At 33.0% G+C, this 19595-nt stretch overlaps 1 protein-coding gene across 2 annotated transcripts in view; it reads right to left on the bottom strand.

Annotated features, from left to right (window-relative positions):
- LOC128998072 (FYVE, RhoGEF and PH domain-containing protein 6-like) overlaps window positions 1-18756 on the bottom strand; it is a 58021-nt gene extending 39265 nt beyond the window's left edge. Inside the window, exons 1-3 of one of the 2 annotated variants that reach the window (XM_054424051.1) lie at window positions 18554-18756; window positions 13557-13622; window positions 1995-2055 (exon numbers count right to left, since the gene is read on the bottom strand). In XM_054424051.1, coding sequence (XP_054280026.1) covers window positions 1995-2055; window positions 13557-13575 — 80 coding nt within the window. In that variant the 5' untranslated portion in view covers window positions 13576-13622; window positions 18554-18756. Of the gene's footprint in view, window positions 1-1994; window positions 2056-2760; window positions 2850-13556; window positions 13623-18553 lie in introns of those variants that run through there. The other variant, XM_054424050.1, reaches the window with a different exon arrangement.
- Between the last annotated feature and the right edge of the window lie 839 nt (window positions 18757-19595).

Raw genomic sequence — 19595 nt, forward strand, 5'->3', positions numbered from 1 at the left:
ATATTTTGTTATAAGTAATAAGGCTACATGTGATTTAACAAAATTTTATTTTTACAAAAAATAGTAATAAGTTACTTATTTTACTATGCAAAATGTAAAATGTGTTATTTTTAAGTGCTCTTGTTGTGAAGTCTGGTGAAAACGTACCATAGGCCTAATAGTTTGACAGAATTGACACCTAGCTGACAATGTCAAGAGGAAGATGGTTTGTTTGACAAACAGATCACAGCAACAGTTTATTATACATCCGATGGCATTACTTCCTCTCACTTGTGATTCATCCTCTCAACTTTCTAGGCCTCTTGACTTAAAATGTCAAGCATGCTTGTGACGTTATCAGTGTACAACACAAAATATATTGACCTGGACAATAAGTCTTGAAAAGAAGAAATAAATAAATATACTGGATTGGGAAGTTTTGGTTAGTTAATGTTTCAATTAAAGTTTCATTTGAGTTTTAAATATAAAATATCAAGAACAGTTTTAAAATCCACAATATAACAAAAAGTTTTAAAAGTCAAGGTACAAGATTAGATAGTAAGTTTTACTGGCAACAAATGGTTATATATTCACCTAAACAATTTATGATAACAAAAAAGTTTTAGCATACTAAAAGAATTATTTTGCCATAATTTTTTCATCTTCTTTTTATATTACTTAGATAATTTTGGAGCTAAAAATTTGGCTTATACTGAGGCTGGGAAAAAAGTGATTCATGTTGATGATTAGCAACACTAATATCTGTATTTTGTCTTGTAGGAAGAAATCTAACTGATTTTTCTTAATTTCTATAATTCTGAATCAAACTATTTCCTAAGACCTTTTTCGAGTGCATATCATATGACACTATTTGTGTATGTTTAGGTATTTAAAGTAAATTAATAAAGATAGTTTGTATTGCAAGGTTGATTTTGAATGTATTGTATGAGGCAATCACATGGCTCTTGCCCTCAAACATTATTAAAAATTGTCATCTCAAGGGTTCTTTAATGGGGTTGTCAAGGTTGAAAAATTGTCTTAGATTCTTTTAAACTTGAGACCATTAGTTATCAAGTCCAGTAATATTGTCTAGAAATAAAGCCGGGCTTCAGATTCAAAGGTTGCTGGTTTGATTCTAATTTAGGAATGACCTATGTAAATTTATATTGTTGATCTAAAAACAGGATTTGGAGAGTTTGGGTTAGATTTTTCCAAACAAAATGCCAATGATAAACACAAACAAATGAAATATAAAAAATAAAAAGTGAAAACTAATAACTCTAACTAATAACCAGTCTCTATAATAAGGTATTTATGGCCAAACTTAGAAACTGTTATATAATGTTCTGGGAACATGTACCGGTGCACCGGTGCAGATTAACCAGTGACTTATTCACCGGTACCGCCCCGGGGCAAGAGTCTTGGTATCCCAGAACGGTTATTCACTGGTTTAAGGTACACATCGGATTACAATTTACACATTAACCTATTATTTACTTTATAATATTAAAACCGAACAAACTTGTCCTCACAGAATAAATGATTTGAAAATGATTCACTTAATACGTAATATAACCCCCTCATAGAATAAATTATTCACTCATTACGCAACATAACCTGTAAAACTGATAAACTTATTCGATGGACCCGCCATCTTGCCGTAGCTTCATGCTGTTGTCGTTGTCCAAGAAACTGACCAATCAGAGGCCGCCGGTGTATTATGCACCGTACAATTTCTCCGGTGCATAAATCTTGCAACGGTGGAGGAAAAAGAGGAAATAGCTGTCTGCTAGGTTAACTCACCGGTCTCCCAGAACGACACATTTTTTGCACCGGTGCAGCACCGGTGCACCAGTACATGTTCCCAGAACGCGCACATTATTGTTTAAATATTTTTATAATTTGCTAACTTTGAACAGTTTGACAATACAGATAGTTTTTAGTAGATCTTAATAATTTGACATTATTATTCTTAGCATAAGATATAAACAGGAAATATGAATTAAATAACTAACCTTTGTGCTACAAACTCTTTCGTCTTCAACGGGGAAGGTTTTGGAGGAGGAGTAGGCTTTGCTGGAAAATATGGAACAAATTAATCTACAAACTTATTAAAAAATAACAGTCTGTTTGAATATGATGGCCATTTGATAGTTTGTATCTTATAGCTTAGACTTTATTAAGAAATATTATCCAAAACTAATAACAACAGGTCTTCTTTTTTCAAAGCAAGTTTATCCTAAATAAACATTAAAAAATGTATAATATAATATAATATGGCTTATTATAATATTTCATGACTGCAATGCTAAAGGTAATCAAGAACAGTCCTCACAGGCATGTGCATGTATTTTAATGAACCACTGAATGAAGGCATTTTATACTATATAAATTCTCTAAATAACTTTAAACTATAATATTGAGGGCGAGTTTGATAAAATAGTAATTTTATGTCAGTGATTTGTATCACATGGGTCACATTAAAATGTAATGATTTGTAAATTAAATTGTCTCGATTACAAACAATTGAAAAAATGTATTTACAATCACACCTTTAAACAATAATGAAGTTTTAAAACAAAAATGTGTAAATATAACCAATTAAACCTAGTTGATGGTATGTTTTTTAATTGATTTAAAATCTGTTACAAAAAAATGATTCTAACAAATCATACATATACGAAACGACACAACCCATATACACATTCATATAATTTTTAAGACACTTTCAGCTTACATACTCTCATCGCACAGTATTAACAGTCGTCTAGCTGCACATACCTCCACAAATAAACAAGGATATATGAACACAAAAAGTACATGCACACACACTCACAATAGTGTGACCACTGACAAAGCATTTCATACTACCCAGCACATGCGTACACTGTACAGCCTATTTCACATAGAGTCTATTCTCAAACCAAGGTCACTTACACCCTTTTTCATTGGGAAAAGCAAGATTCAGGAAGTAATTGGGTAATTGCCACAAAGAGAATCATATGTGGTCTAAATATGATTGAGTGACATAGATTCATGAATCACAGACAAAAGTGAGCAGTCGACAATGGTTTTGCAAGTCCATGGAGGAATCATGCTGATATTGCAAAAAAAATTTTAATCTTTAAACATAGTAAATGGAAAATATGACAACTAGTGAAATAGTAAATAAATGAAAAATTTTAATGTTAATCTTTACAAAATTATTTTAGGAAAATCAGATCAAAGGACAACATACAGGGTGATCAGCTAAATTAGGTTCCACTGGTATCTATAAAACTACTAGATTTAGAAAAAAGTAAAAAATAAGAACTTTTTATATTAATTAAAATTTAGAGAATAAGATTTTAAAAAGTATAACGTAAACCATTTTCAACTAAATAAAATGTTTACAATTTCTTAACAAGACTCCAGGTTTGAAGAAAGGATTTAGATTGTATGTGCAGTTTGTGATTTATGATTTGTGAAAACTTATCTATTTCATCAGTGATTTGTTATTGTTACTAAACCTTAGAAGATAATTTTGGGTCACTATAATTCTCTAATGGTTCTGTTTTGTTCAAAAGGCAAAAATGATTCCAAATGACGTTTTACATATACAGTACCGTAACTTCATCTGTAAATAATTAGTATAAATTGATGTTTATAAAGTTGTGCAATAATTGAATAATTGGCAATTTCATGAAACATCAATATTTTGTTAAAATGAAATACATTTCAATTTATGATTTAGTCTAATGCTTAGCAAAAGTACCATGAAATAAAGTGCATTTACATTCCAAGATGAAGAGTACTAGACCAGTTAGTATGTTTCCAATTCAACACATTAGTGTATCCGTTATTCTAAGATACCTTAAACGTACCACCTAGCTCCTACTGTTATGAAACATTACACCTGGTTATTTATACTATCCAATCTTTTTACCAACGACCAAGTGTCAATCACATGAACATTGCAGGTGTGGGACATTAAATTATTATTAGAGTTACTGCTGTGTTGTGCGTCTTGCCCATACAAATCTACTGTAAACTTATTCTGGCTGTTCCAATGGCACCAACACTATAGTAACACACTTTATATCAAAGAACTGGTATATTTAAATGGTAAAGCACAAATCTGTATAATGATGAGGATAAATATTTAAATATTTATTATTTATTATATAGGATGTTTTATCTGAAGCTCACATTTTGGTATCCCTGTGTTCTTTATTTCATTGCCAATCAGCTGATATGCATCATTACATAGTTATCTACAGTGTTATTGGGAATTTACTGTGGATTATCCTCGACTTGGCGTTTTTGCAATCCCTATTTTAGCATGTAAAAAATCCCTTATTTACAATAAATTATCAATAACACTAAACATATTAGCTGCTCGTCAATGAAGTAAAGAAAACAGGGATATGAGTGTTGTTATGTTATCAAAATAAATATAGAGTTCGTAGTTTCTAAGCTGTCCATTTTTTCTATAGCTGACAGAAGTCTATAACAATAGATTTTCTTTTATTATTTTATCTAATGTAGCAAATTGATTTAAATAAGATACGGTGAATCATAAGGTCTTTTCTAGTTTTTTTTAAGATATTTTATTTATGTTAACTTAATTAGTTTTAGTTTAGGTTTAGTTTATATTGTGACGACACTCAAATCTTTTACAATAGAATGATTTACAACATTAGTCATTTCATTGTCAGACGTCTTATCAATTTCTGGCACTAGCACAAGATAAATCCATCTTTTCAGTTCCTAGCAGGCTTCTTAAATCATTATTACTATGCTGGTGATTCTACTTATCATTTTAGTTTCTTATCATGTGTTTGTATTAATTTGGACAAACAAACAAAGTCAATATTAATTCAATCATTTTAGCCTCTGGATTGCTTATATATTAATTGATATTATAAGGCCTTACCTTAGCAATCCTGTTTTTTGATCCGAAATTAATTTCGGGCCCGAAGGTCCATCATCAGTCGGAATCTAGTAGACCAAATTTTCTAAAATAGAATCCACCCGTTGGGTTTCGTAGAAAGTTTCACAACATTTAAGACAATAGATACTATAGACAATACTACTAGACAATAGATTCTATTTTAGAAAATTTGGTCTACTAGATTCCGACTGATGATGGACCTTCGGGCCCGAAATTAATTTCGGATCAAAAAACAGGATTGCTAAGGTAAGGCCTTATAATATCAATCAATATTAATTGTTATAGTCTTGTGATAGACAAAAATATGTCAAACTCAACAAGGGCAGTCCTTGGAAAAACAGTAGAACTAATAGTACAATATTATTTAGGCTCAAAACAGTAGAACTAATGGTACAATATTATTTAGGCTATAATTTAAAGTCAAATTTTTAATGTTGGGTCATATACCTGACAAAAGCTATTTTCTTGCAAAAAAAGATCATGACAGTGTAAAGTGAATGATATTCCACCAAAATGTATAATTTAATACTTCATTCCATATTATACTTAATTAACATAAAATTCAAACAATAATCTTAAAACATTCCCTGCAGAAATAACGATAAAATTTAATTTTTATTTAGAGAAACAATATAATGGTTTTATTTGATTTTACAACTAACCAAAGTATTACTTGTAATCAATTTTATAAAAAAGAGACTGGTGTCCTCTTTCAAACTTTCATTTTCTTCTTTATACAGGCTGAAAAGCATTAAGTGGATTTTAAAAGGATTTTTGTTGGAGTCCTTGGAGGCTAGCGGCCATCTTGGATGATTTCAAACAGCTGCTGAAGAGTTAATTATCATCCAAAAATAGTTTTTCAAACACCAACGTGATTATAATTTTAATATCTAGTATACTATGATTAGAAATTTTCGTTGTTGTTTTGGATTGATTTCCAAGGGATTCCATGGAAGCCAACAGCCATCTTGGATTTGCTCGCCATAAGAGCGATGTTAATTTTGTTATTTTCAAACAGCCGCTGAAGAGTTATTTACCATTTCAAAATATTTTTTTGAATACCTAAGTGATTGTAATTTAAATATCTAGTATACTGTGAGATTAGAAATTAATTGTCTTAGTAATTTTTTAATTGTTTTATGAGTTAAAACGTCTAGGCTCCAAGGACTCTTAAGGACGGAGTTCAGCTGGACGGATGTTGAGTCCTAATATAGGACTTGTTAAGAGGGTACTTTAAAGAGAAATGCCAGTTTAAGTCTGAAACTGGACTAATCTTCACTGTTGCTAACTGTGGCCACCAAAAACAGGTTTAGTTACCAATCTAATCACAAAATGTGATTCACACCCACTAAAGGACAGTTTTCTGCATTCACACTGACAATACTTTCTGTAGAATCTTTGTAAAGCTAGTTAATATTTGGGTTTTTATTCAAAATCGAGGTAAGGTGTAATCGTGGAGTCTTTAATGAAATGGTAGGCTAGTAGCCATTTTTTCAATAGATATCTGTTGCATTGATCTTTAGGAATGGATCTTTTTCCTTTGTAGTAAAGCAAGCGTCAAAGTCTTATGTTTTTAAGCACGGATGGCTATGGGTTTCTTTTGGTGAGAACTGATGCCTTGTCAGTGAAGAAGTCAATTATTAGAACGAAATATAAGTGTTATATTAAGTGATCTATTGTTGCAGGTCCATTATTCCCTATACTTTTTCTTAGGTAAGCTAACTACGCTTTATTCCTTTCCAAAAAACACTCATTTACTAGACATTTGTTAATGACATAACTACGACAAGAACCCACAAAATAATGCAATGAATCTATTCTTCTTGTCAAGACGGAAAAACTAAAAGTATCAAAAGTCAAACTTATTTTTGTTCATTGAACTGCAGAATTGGCACTAGAATTGAATAAACTCAACTATTCCCTAACATTTTTTGGGCAATGCCATTAGGCCTACCTATTAGATACTAAGACTTGGAAAATATTGAAAAGAACGTCACAACAAATTGGGGTTTATTCAGTGATGATGATGATGATGATGATGATGCTGCTGCTGCTGCTGCTCAGGGCTAGAGATATACAAGGGCTGGCTCACTCCTTTGATGTTAGCGGTCGCCACCTGATCCTACTTCCCCTCCCCCGCCCCTCCTCAGTGACGTAGCGGAGATACATCGGCGCTAGGCGCGACGGTAGCCTAGCACGGCAGTGCATATGTCGCCCGGAATCTACGCTCAGATTAATAATTGTGTTTATAATAATGTAATTTATAGTGTGATTTTTAAAGCGGGTTTTGTTAACCCTCCAACTCGCGATGGGCAAACTCTGTAGTGGCAAGGCATTTTTGGCGATTTTGAGGTCATATTTACGAAAATTCATATAAACTAAACCAACAGATCAAACCTATGAACCGTATTTATTATTTCCAACTTGAAGTGTTCGTAATGAAATGAAGAATTTGAAAATGGCAACGAAATAAATATTAAAAATATTGTAGAAAATATTGTCAGTAGGTAAAAAAATTGCTGCATGAACCAAAAATGTTTCATAAGATATACAAATTGTTTGGAATTTATTTCCCTACATGGAAATGTAAAAAGATTCCAATTGCCATTTATACAAAGTTATGGCCCAAAAACAATAAAATGACAAGTTTCACGATTTTGCATAAAAAAATTTCAAATAAAATCCAAACAAATGTATTATCAAGAGATAAAGTAAAAGTAAACATTTTTAGGCAATAATATTGGAGATCAAATGAAGTAAGAATTGTTTATGTATACTGATAATTTCAATAGATGTTTATGACTTTTAATACATGTTTATATTTGTCTTGAAAAATATTTTGTTATTCACATGTATATATTATATTAAAACCCCAAACCAACTATATACAATGAAAGTAAACTTATTCCCCTACATGAATATACATAGCTATAAAGGCAAATATAAAAAAAATAAATATTTTATATAGCTTTTTTCTATAAAATGCTGCTATGCCTTTTTCATTTGGCGATTAAATTGTTTGTTAATTATGACGAAATGTTTCAAAAACGGGCTAAATGTAATGTCCCAGACCTCAAATTAAGTAAGTATATCCACATAAAACAGTTTATAAACTAAATAAGTACAATTTTTACAACTAAAATACGATTTAAGTGATAAAGTCAAACCCGCGATATTCGTTGTTGGTAAACAGTCAATGAAGTTCACAAAAACTGGATAAAAAATAGTGTCTCAAGTTTCTAAAAGTAATGTCACATTACAGTCGAGGCACAATAAATAATATCGTAACTAAACATTTACAACGTATAATCACGATGTAAACTGATAAAGTAAAATCACACCAAAACTCGACTTGTTAGTTATTGGTCAACAGAGATTGAGGTTAGTTAGTCAGGCAACTTAATGTATTTTTGCAACTATATGTTATTTTAATGTATTGAAATATGTAGGGCCTATAATAAAATGTAATTGATTAATTGAAATTCTTTTCCTTCCTGTAAAAGTTACAAAATACTAAGTATAGGTAATGTATTTTTATACAACCTCAATGTATTTTATATAACCTCAATTAATCCTAAAAGGTATGAATAAGTAATAAATAAATACAATTAATAATCCATACATTAAGATACATTCGAGCAATACGAACACAGATGTTACACAGTAACTTTAATGCATTGGATCAATAACTACAGTAATCTTAGCCATCGCTTTACATTCCACTCCCATCCTTAAATATCTAATAAAGTTAATTTTTTACTTATTAAAATTGGTGTTATACGTAATCCTATTTGAAAATCAATTACTTTTATAAAATAGCCTAAATTAATACCTAATAAAAAATGTCCAACATAGAGCTTAATAAACGCTAAATGTGCGGTAATACCAGCGCTCACACAGGCAAAGATATACGGTGCCGGGAGCCCGAGGTATCGCCGTGACATCACAGCGGCGGAGTGGTGGGGAGCCACCTGGCATCACTTTCTGAGCTCGCGTGGCCTAGCCCTTGTATATCTCTAGCCCTGGCTGCTGCTGATGATGATGATGATGAATATGATGATGATGGACCCAAGTTCCCCCTAGTTCCTTTCATTGGGGTAAACCACTGAGGCTGCTCTATTGCAAATGTCACTCTTTATCGTGATCAGTCAAAATTCACCAACTGAAGGATTTTTAAGTTTTCTTACTGATTGGAGAGAAAACGTGAGTTTGTATTCCGATAAAACAACAGTACAGAGTAGATAATACATTATTTTGACAGTTTTAATCATTTTAAACAATAAAGGAATAGATGTTGGTTCGTTTCTATGAATTTTCATCCTTATAGTTTATTTTTTTACTTATCTCACTCATTGAGAAAATTTGCAGGATACTATAATTATTGTGTTTAAGACATTAAAACGTTTAAACACAATGCTAAAATATAATTTATCTTTCCCAATTACCGAGGCGGATCATAGATTATAAATTACTTCAGTTGAAAGCCAGAGATCAAGCATACGTTACAAAACTACCCTATTAGTGGTTTGGTCTGAGCAATGATGAAAGCATGCAAACAACTTTACATTGTGACTAAGCATTTAAGCTCTACTGGGAAACTCAAGCATCATAGAGTTTATATTTATTTGAATTTTATAAAATGTTAAGATTATTATATGTCAACAATTACTTTAACTCATATAGGCCTAGTATACATTGTAATTCTGACATTGATGACCAAGTCAAATATTGGTTTTGAGATGAAAAAAAACACTAAGCAGACTAGAAACAAAACAGCGAGTTTTTTTTTAATATTATATAGTGATTAAACATGAGGGACCGTTTGCAAAATAAGATGTCTAAGTACTGTATTATCATTGCCAATAAACATTAAATGTAATTAATGGAAATATAATTCTCCTTGATTATACAACCATCTAGGTTGGGATTAACAATGTCCATAATAAGCCTAGTAAGTTCGGGCACATTTATATTTTATTACAAACAGCGAATGGGGTGCAGAACAGCTTTGAAAATAAAAATCCTTACCTCAAAACTCGAAAGGCCTGGTAAACAAAAATGTTAGTTAATAAGATATAGTACAATATAAATTAGGAAAACTATTGTCGAAAAAGTCAATTGTGTGATGTGTTTGACTTTGGCTAAAAAGTAATTTAATACTTTAAGTATCCTAAGTATAGGATGTCTTTGGACCATAACATGAGTGTGGCAAATTACATAGTTATTTGAGTTAGTTTAACTTACTATACAGGGCGTCACAAAAATATGTAGCGGATGGTAAATATTTACACCTTTTACTATTATGAAAATTTTGACCAGGGTTTAAATCAATATACTTAATTTAATTAGTAACGTAGTAACCTTCAGCAGAGTTAGTACTTAGCACTGGCAAAGTGATTAGGTCAAAGGAGTGAAAAATTGTATCTTTTTTACAGCAAATTTCATAATAAGGGTTAAAATATTAATAGAGTATTATGGTATTTTTAATGCAGTAAAGTTTTGACATTCTTACACAGGAACATAAAAAAATGGAAATAATATGTATTTTTATTTAGCATAAAACCAACAGGAGTTTGCCCTTTAATCGTTAGAGCTTAGAGCCATGGTAAGCTTTCAGTGTAAAACATGATTTTATAGCAAACTGGAAGCTTAAGAATTCAGAGGCTTACACTACAGTTCAGATAAACATTATAGGACCTCTATATCTATTTTTCCTCTAAAGCTTGATAACATATTTTTAACAACCATAAAATATATAATAATTACGAAGTGTGAAATGTTTACTTAGAAATTTGTTGTTGGACGGCTAAATTTAATTTTCATGCTTTCTAAATCTGTTAGAAAAATACAACTTAATCACTATGGAAACTATTCTATATGTCTCAGGGTGGAATGGTTTTGTGTTTTGTAAAGGCATATTGTGATTTTAGTCGCCTTTGAATGTTAGTGAAGGAACACGATAACCTCACCAGGCCAGTTTTAGTATAGTTAGGTAACCAAATTGAATTATCTTCATTAACCATGCAGAATTGTAGCAGTATGGATACTATCAATGAAATAAAGGCTTAATATTTTACATATAGCCATACCCATACCAGTGAGCCTATCTGAAACAGGTCACATGTTATGTTGTTGGTGGAATCATTCAAAACTTGGTTAAGGTCAAGTGGGGTAAGTATACGCCACAAATCACATAGGCCTAGTACAACTTTGACCATAGATTAAAAAACACATGTAGGTGCTATACAAATCAAATTTGCCGAGCTTATTCTTTGGAATGTTTTGTATGTGTGGTTTTTTATTTTGTCAAAAATATTAATTTTGTATTTTTGAGAATTTTTTTCATAAAATGATGTTTGGGGTGTACACTTCTTGATCTGGGGTAAGTGTAACCCCCCCCCCCCCTTATTGTAGCTTTCCACTGCATATTACTTGATGTTGGGGCAAGTGGATTGTAGGGGGAAAAATTTTAATTCTTTTGATTTTTTATTTATCAAAATATCTCAAACGGTTCAGGAGTTATACACTTTTTTGTGAACCTCCGCAAGGGAAAACAAAAACCCCAGCTTAATTCAAAATTGGAAAGAAAATAAAAACCTTATGATTCCACTACTTCATTGAATTAACAATACCTAAGTCTCAAAGAGCAGAAAATGAGCTTTATTTTGGTTTCTTAATAGTTAAAATATCTTAAACTATACAGTAGTTAAGAGTTTTTTCAAACCTCCGCTCGGTGAAGTAACTTAAAACCTTAATATTTTTAATTGTAATTGACCTAGACCCTGAATGTTCCTATATTAAACCTTAAAAAAACTAAATTTACAAAGTGCAAGTTTTTTCTTGTCATTCAAGCAAGAGATAACAAAGTTTTCTTTATTCTAAGATAATTTATCAGTTATTGGCGTATACTTTCCCCCATGGGAAAAAGTACAGTTACCCCTAATGTGCTTGCACACAGGGTAAGTGTACGCCCTCTCCCCCCCTTAACTCCCCAAAATTGACTTTTAGGGCTATAACAATGTTATTTTTGAATTCCCCCTAAAAAAATAAGTAAGATCACCACATTTCATTTAGTTATCCTCGTATTTCAAATTTTAGTAAATTAAAAAAAATTAACGAGCGGCACTTCTGTTTTGAGCAGGAACGTAAGAGGTTCTTAACCCACTGGCCTACGCTCATTATAGGCCCTGTTGAACCTTAGGAAATCCTTTTAATTTGTAGGCTTTTGCAAGCTTTTGCATTAACCCTCATATCTCTCTTACTTTGCATCATAATTCTTTCAAACCATGGGAATATGTCAACCAAATATCAAAATACCAAAAAAGATAATTTTTATTGAAATTTAATTATAATTAATTATTTAGTGACTAAACCATCAATTTATCTTTTTATTTTATTTTTATTATACAGGGTGTCCCGTAACTCTCTGGACATCTGTATATAGCGTTATTGCTTAGGTCAAGACAAACACATTTCACATAGGAACATGGGTCTGTGGTGCCTAGTTTTCCGACTGTCTGTATTTATGTGTTCTTTAGAAAAACATTAATAGCTCCTAAACGGTTTGAGATACAGCGTTGAGATTTTTCAAAAATGATTATCTTATTAGGACTTATCTTTGTCTAAAATTATACAAAAATATCATTAACCATTTCAAAATGGCAGCCATTTAAAATATTTGATGCCAAATTTCACAAAAACCATTAGCCTAACTTATCAAAAAAATTGCAAGGGACAAAAAAGTTAGTAAATTGTATATAGTTTTCAATGATATGTAGGCTACAATATTTGTAGGCTCATTGGGAACATCTTCCCAAACCATAGGCTCCTTTAAAACCAATTTCCCCACTTACCACCTTTTCAATAATTTCATCAACAGAGTCCATTGGTATATCGCCAACTCTGCGAACAACATTTTTAATGGTTTCAAGAACCAAATCCACCGGTGGAGGTCGATCGTCAGGTTCGTTGATAGCCTTTTCGTCTTCATCAGATTCCGACTCAATCTCCTTCTCACTTTCATTTTCACTCACAAACATTCCTTCATTGTCATCTTCATTTGTTTCACTATCAATTTTACTCAACAAATAACTCTCATCATCAATAAAACGATATATTTGACTGGAACGTAAACAATCGCGAGCCGCCATTCCGTAAACAAACACAGTAGAAAGCTGAGAACAATAGGTTGCCAAGAAATCAATATTTACTTGCACTAAAAATAGGCCTACCAACCCGAAAAGTGAAATACTAATCATTTCAACTAAAAACAGGTTGTGGTAAAACAGTTTGCCTGATTAATGCTACTACCTAGCATTGAAACGGAGAACTACTTGGTGCGGTGTCGCTACTCGTCTTTGTATTATTAGTGACCTTGCTATGGTGGTTCGCGACCCTCGATGTAGGCCAATGGGTTAAGCACGTCTAAACTCATAGAAATCATAGCAAGAGAATTTTTTAGTGATTATAATTTAAAAGAGTATAGTTTGAAATATCTTTGGCCAAGTTTTCATATTTTTTGGTTAATAAACAAATGTATTATTAGCTGGAAGTCCACTTGCCCCGGGCGTAGCCTACACTTACTCCACTTGACCTTATAAATTCCATCTAGCCTATATTATAAGCATAAAAAGGTATTACATACTGGTAGAAGGTGATTCCATTATAACCTTCCATCAGCAGAAACAGGAGGATGTAAGACTTCTCATACCTGTAACATACAATAGATTAGTATTTAAGCTATAAGGTAATAAACAAAACAATAGGCCTGCATATAATAGGCAGCATATTTGTTACCGTATATCAGGTAGTATTTGTTAATTTTCCATGTAAATAAAAAATGGTGATAGGCGTACACAAAACAAGGAATCTTTAACAACGATTTACTTGTCACAATCCCCTGTAGGGAGCATACTACTTTCTCAACTAATTGTTTTTCATCAGTTTACATTACTTTCTTTTTAAATTAAAAATAAACAAACCACTTAGCCGACAAGTCATTTTCTTGTCAGTTTTGTTGGTCGTCATGTAAAATTAAATAAATAAACACAAGAATCCCCTGGCCCGTAAAGATAGTTCGCCATAAAGCGACTTGCTCCACATTGGCAACAAAAGTAGATGGAGCCATTGGGGGAAATCATTTGAGTGGGATGATGGTTCAATCAATCTTATTGCTAACGGTTAGAAGCCAGTACTGAAAACCAAAAACCAAAATATGTTGTTAAATAAGGTTTAGAGAAGCTGAAAATATTGACTTTGTATGAGTTGTAGACGTTACGGGACGTATCGTAAACTATAGTTTGTTTTAGATTAAAGACGTAAAATCTATCATATATCGCAAAAAAAGTGCTGCATTACAAATATTCATTCGAAAATCCAGCCATATTTCAAACCAAAATACTATCTGAAATTTTATGAAATGCTAACTATGGATGAAGAAACATTTTAACAAGGTTAATTTACTATGCATCACAATACGAGTAGGCTACTGTCATAAAAATACTATTGCAAAGACGACTATAGCACCTTAGTAATAGAGCTATATAAGAAATTTACAAAACATTGCATTTTATGATAGAAGACACAAATTAACTTCAATGAACACATGTTTTTAGGTCTAACACCTGTAGGCCTATTAAAGTGTGAGAGCCTGAGTATGTGTGACTGCATGACTTTAGTCCTACCAATAATAATAGATGTAAAGCCCCATTTACTATAAATTACGATTAAATGAGGTTAAAGATGACGAGACCTGAAAAACATGTCTTGTAAAACATGTAGGCCTAGGCTATTCACCATGAATCAGAACAAGATTCTTGGTTTACAAAATATGAATTACAAAAACAAATAACTTATTCCCATATAATGGAACCTGGAAGAAGTAACAGAAAGTAACCTAATGCAAATTGATATTTAAGGAAATTAAAAGTAGGCCTATATAATTTATTAGGCCTATGTTTAACCAAAAAAGGGTTGTCCAATCTAAATTCACTGTGCAGATATTACGAGCTTAAAAAAATCTAATTTGTAATTGATTGCCATCCATGTCTCCGTATGAAACTCAGGCTTACAAATGAAAAACAAGTTGCTCATCATAAGAATTCAATAAATAGGGGCCATTACGGAATAAGCACTCAACAGGTCTCCACAGCACTTTCACAAATAAAAATCTAGTGGTTCAATTGCACTCAACAATTTTGAGCACAACCTCAAGAATTGAAAATTCCCTGGTCTTCAAGACTACAGGGAAGAGGAGCTTGTATGTACCGGGTATGTCTGTAGTACAAAAATCTCCTAACGTTATGAAGGCAGTTGGTACATCCGTCCCAGCAGCCTCAATGGCTGCTCCACTCATCCCCACCATCATTTCTCTTTGTAGAACAAGTTGTCTTAAACCAAACTATCTTTAAAAGCAAGTGGATATTAAAATTTATTTATTTAATTATTTGAGACAAGCAATGCAACTGGTGAGAAAATAGCTTGTCAACAAAGTGGGTTTTCGTATGATCTAACTTAAGTATTTAATTTAAAAGGCAGTCATGTGGCCCGACGGCAAAATAATTTGTCGAGCAATTGTTGGCTCCCTTCCTTTATAATATCATTTGATTATTAAGTAAAAAAAATAACAAATAGGCTAACACACCACGATTAAGTACCAGTATAATAAATTGGTTAAAATTATCTTTGGTGTCTACTTCGTAGTTGGGTTGAGAGAAGCTAAACAATTTAAATGTAGGCTAATTGTTTTGATTCAGAGAATATAAAAATTTAGATGATAAACTTATTGCCATTCTTATCATGATGACAGGACATACCACAACTTCCACACTTCAACTACTGCAACACTGTGATTAATGATATGACTGTGGCTTTAGCAACAAAATTACAACGTGTACAAAATTATTGTGTTCGATTCTTGTTCAATCTTAGGCGTGATGACCATGTCACACCCTATTACATTAATGAATCAATTTTGAAATTAGAGGACGTCAGAAAAATATGAATACTTTCCAATACTCATTCAGTCATCAATCTTGGAATTCCAAATTATCTTGCAAAGAATTTTAAATTTTTGAATGGAAGAGGCGCAAGGGATACCCGCTCTGGCTCGTCCACGCTTTGCATTCCTCATCACAGAACTACTGTTTATAATAAATCATTTTTGGTAACAGCCTGTCGTCTATGGAACTCCATACCTCTGCCCATCAAATCTATAGAAAACCGATCCCAACTGATGGTGGCGCTGAAAGAATATTACCTTGACCGGATGGCCGTGGCTTGGCGGGATGGCGTGCGTTAGGCCTAGATGCAGCAGAAGGTGTATGTGTGTGTGACTGTATGTTAGGGAAGATGAATAGATTTATGCTATTTTATTACTAGCTATGTTACAAACTTTATTGTATTTTTTGTTATTATTTTGTTGTTATTATTAGTTTTTTAGAGGTTAACTGTAAGAAAGGACCATGTGGTCCTAAGTTCGCCTCAATAAAGAAGCATTTCCATTTAATTTCATTATATTTCATTTCACATAACAACAAGTTACTTACTTATAAAGTACCTAATTAAAACTTAAAGCCTTTAGGCTACCGCAGATCCATTATCATAAAACCCTTCTACATTAACTTTATGATAGAAGACACAAATTAACTTCTTCAAATATTTAATGTATCTACAATGCGATATCCTGTCCCGCTGAATCCAAAAATGCAATCAGTTTTTGTCGGAGAGATTCATAAGTGGCCGTAAAACGAAGGTTGAAATTACAAATCTAAGGTTCATTGAGCTATACTGATGGTAATATGGCGTGGTCTGGACGGGTCCGTATGTGGACTGAGTGAGGAGGAGAGAAAACAGCTGTTTATACTCGACTTAATGCGGAATTAAATCAATTTGTTTTGAAACCAAATAATCAGTTCTTATTTAGGCATGTGAGGAAGGTAGGTCGGGTTTTATGTGGATTTGTGACTGTATTAAGTGTTTTGAAGTGAGGTTAGATTAGGAAGGTAAAGGATAGGTTATAATGAACCGACTCATTAATTTATGCAGCTTCCAGACTGTTTTTGCACAATTAAATAGTGAGTGAAACATAATGAAATAACGATATCAAAAATGTGCAAGCTCTGCTTGATACTGTTATTTCATTGTGTTTCACCCATTATTTCAATTGTGCAAAAACAGTCTGGAAGTTGCATAAATTAATGAGTCGGTTCATTATAACCTAACCTTTAACTTACCTAATCTAACCTCACTTCAAAACACTTAATACAGTCACGAATCCGCATAACACCCGACCTACCATTCGTGAGAACAATGTAGACAATCTCACCCAAATGGAGGAGGAAGGTCTACTGAAATCTGACGATGACGACAAGCTCGCAGAAACCGGAAAGGAACGAAAAACGACTTTCCAGGGGCGAGTTGCAAAGATGGGGGATAGCGGATGCTTTAGCCAAAGGCGAAAAGGTGCTATCCAGAAGTGAGAGGAGGCTGGTGTGGGCTGCCAAGCACCCTAACTCTGCTCCCTGCAAAGCCAGTTCCTCCGGGAACTAGGATGCTGGTAAAAAGCAGGGCAAGGGTGGTACCCCCAAAGCTGACTCTAATGAAGCCTCCAGGAAGAAAGGTGGAGGCTGTGCTGACGCAGTCACAAAGGATTGGCTGGTCAAGCAAGTTCAGGAGCTGAGTCCTTTCAGGGAAATCTCGCTACGGCTTGCCCCAGCCAGAGACCTTGTGAAAGCTGTGAAGGTATATTTATGTGCCCAGCCCTACAAGGTCTGCGTATGAGATCCCTTGGCCTATTGATGGGAGATCAAAGGGAAGAACAGGTTACCATAGTCAAAAGGCTCTCACGGTTCACCAAGGACCTGGGATTTGACAGAGAATGAGGACCTGTGAACGAGGGTGCACAATGAGCTGTTCTAGCTGCGATGCAATCCCATGGTGACTTGTAAGCCTGGCCCTCTGTTGTGTTAAAAAAAACCCCTTTAAGTGTTAGTCACCATTAGAACTTGGACTCATCCAAACCACAAATAGGTGAATAACCCAACAAAACTGAAGCTTAATATTCATTATTTAACTGTACGGCTACTTAGGAATCTCTCCGACAAAAACGTATTGCATTTTTGGATTCAGCGTGAAAAATACTGTAAGTAGACATCTAAAAATTACATGATATCGCATTGACTTAACTTCGATAAACACTTGTTTTAGGTCTAACACCAGTATTGAAGTGCGAGAGCCTGAGTATGTGTGACTGCATGACTTTAACTTAGTCCTACCAAAAATAATATATGTAACTTAAAGCCTAGGCCCCATTTACTATAAACCAAAATTGATTACCTTATTGGTTGGTTGCACTATCACTCTATAACCTATATGCATATTAAGAAATATGCCCTTAAAAGTGTAGAAGATACTGATATGTTAAGCTTAGGCCTATAAGGGTTGTCCAGCTAATAAAACACATTCACATTCATAACCTAAACTTGACACCCTTCCTCCATTAAGAATAACGAACTATTGTTTTTTTTTTATTAGCCTTTTAAATAATGAAACAATAACCAAATGAGTATACGAGGCAAGCAATGGCAAATAGATAGTAACAAGTAAAACAAACTGTAAGGCCCTAAGTCATGAGATACTTACCTTCACCATAGCAATGTAGTAGGTTGCACATAATAGCTTATTTGCCATTATCATCTGATTAGAGACATCACAAGGCTTGTCTAGATAATATAAACAGCAAATTATGTATGGTTATACCAGTTACAAGTATTTAAAAAATATATTTGAATATTTTATTAAATTAAAATACAAGTTCCTTCGTTATGTGATGACAGTGTGACTGTGACAGGTAAAACGTCATTTTTCCGTTTCACAACCTAGCAGAAGAAAACCAAAATAACACAGAGGATTATTGAGAGGAACGTAAAGGTTTTGTTGACACAATTACAACATTAATTTTTTTAATGGTCAACGCTTGAATAAAGTATTTACATGTATATATTTTAGTGCATAACTGATAGGATTAAAATATAAATTCAAGGTTTGGAGAAACAAATTGCAATGAAAAGGAAGTATTTTTATTACATATTCAATTCAAAATGAGTCATACATAATCCTTTTTAATTAAATACAAAAAAGGTCAGGAATACTAATGGATACCATGAAGCCATAGTTACACGAGTAGACCCACGGCCGCCTTTAACTACAGGCCGTGGCCTGGTAGAATTGGCAACATCGCAAGTGGTGTTGTTCAGTGACAGACGTCCCATAAGATAACATAGCAGACAAGTATTAATTCGCACTTTATTGATTTAATTTTTAATTTATGAACATAAATTTATTAAAATATTGAAAATAAAACATACAGAATTGAAGATTGAAACAATATTAATGAAAATCTATATCTGTACATTTTTAAACGGAGTCAATATTGTCATAGTCCAGTAATCAATCTTTCGTAAATACACAAATACCATTAGTTGCTTCCTAAAAAATCAGCTGTTACAACACCACTTGCGTCGTTGCCAGTTCGAAGGCCGCGGCCTGGAGTTAAAGGCGGCCGTGGTAGACCCCTCACCCATTGTAAAATCTGAAACTTGTTTATTATGTCCGGTTCATGTTGGTGATACCAAGCGCTAATGTCAACAACAATTTGTTTCTTACTTTAGGGTTAATTTTATGA

The sequence above is a fragment of the Macrosteles quadrilineatus genome, unplaced genomic scaffold (genome assembly GCF_028750875.1).
Source record: "Macrosteles quadrilineatus isolate MER2022 unplaced genomic scaffold, UCM_ALF_1.0 Scaffold_7__1_contigs__length_78375512, whole genome shotgun sequence".
Taxonomy (NCBI): domain Eukaryota; kingdom Metazoa; phylum Arthropoda; class Insecta; order Hemiptera; family Cicadellidae; genus Macrosteles; species Macrosteles quadrilineatus.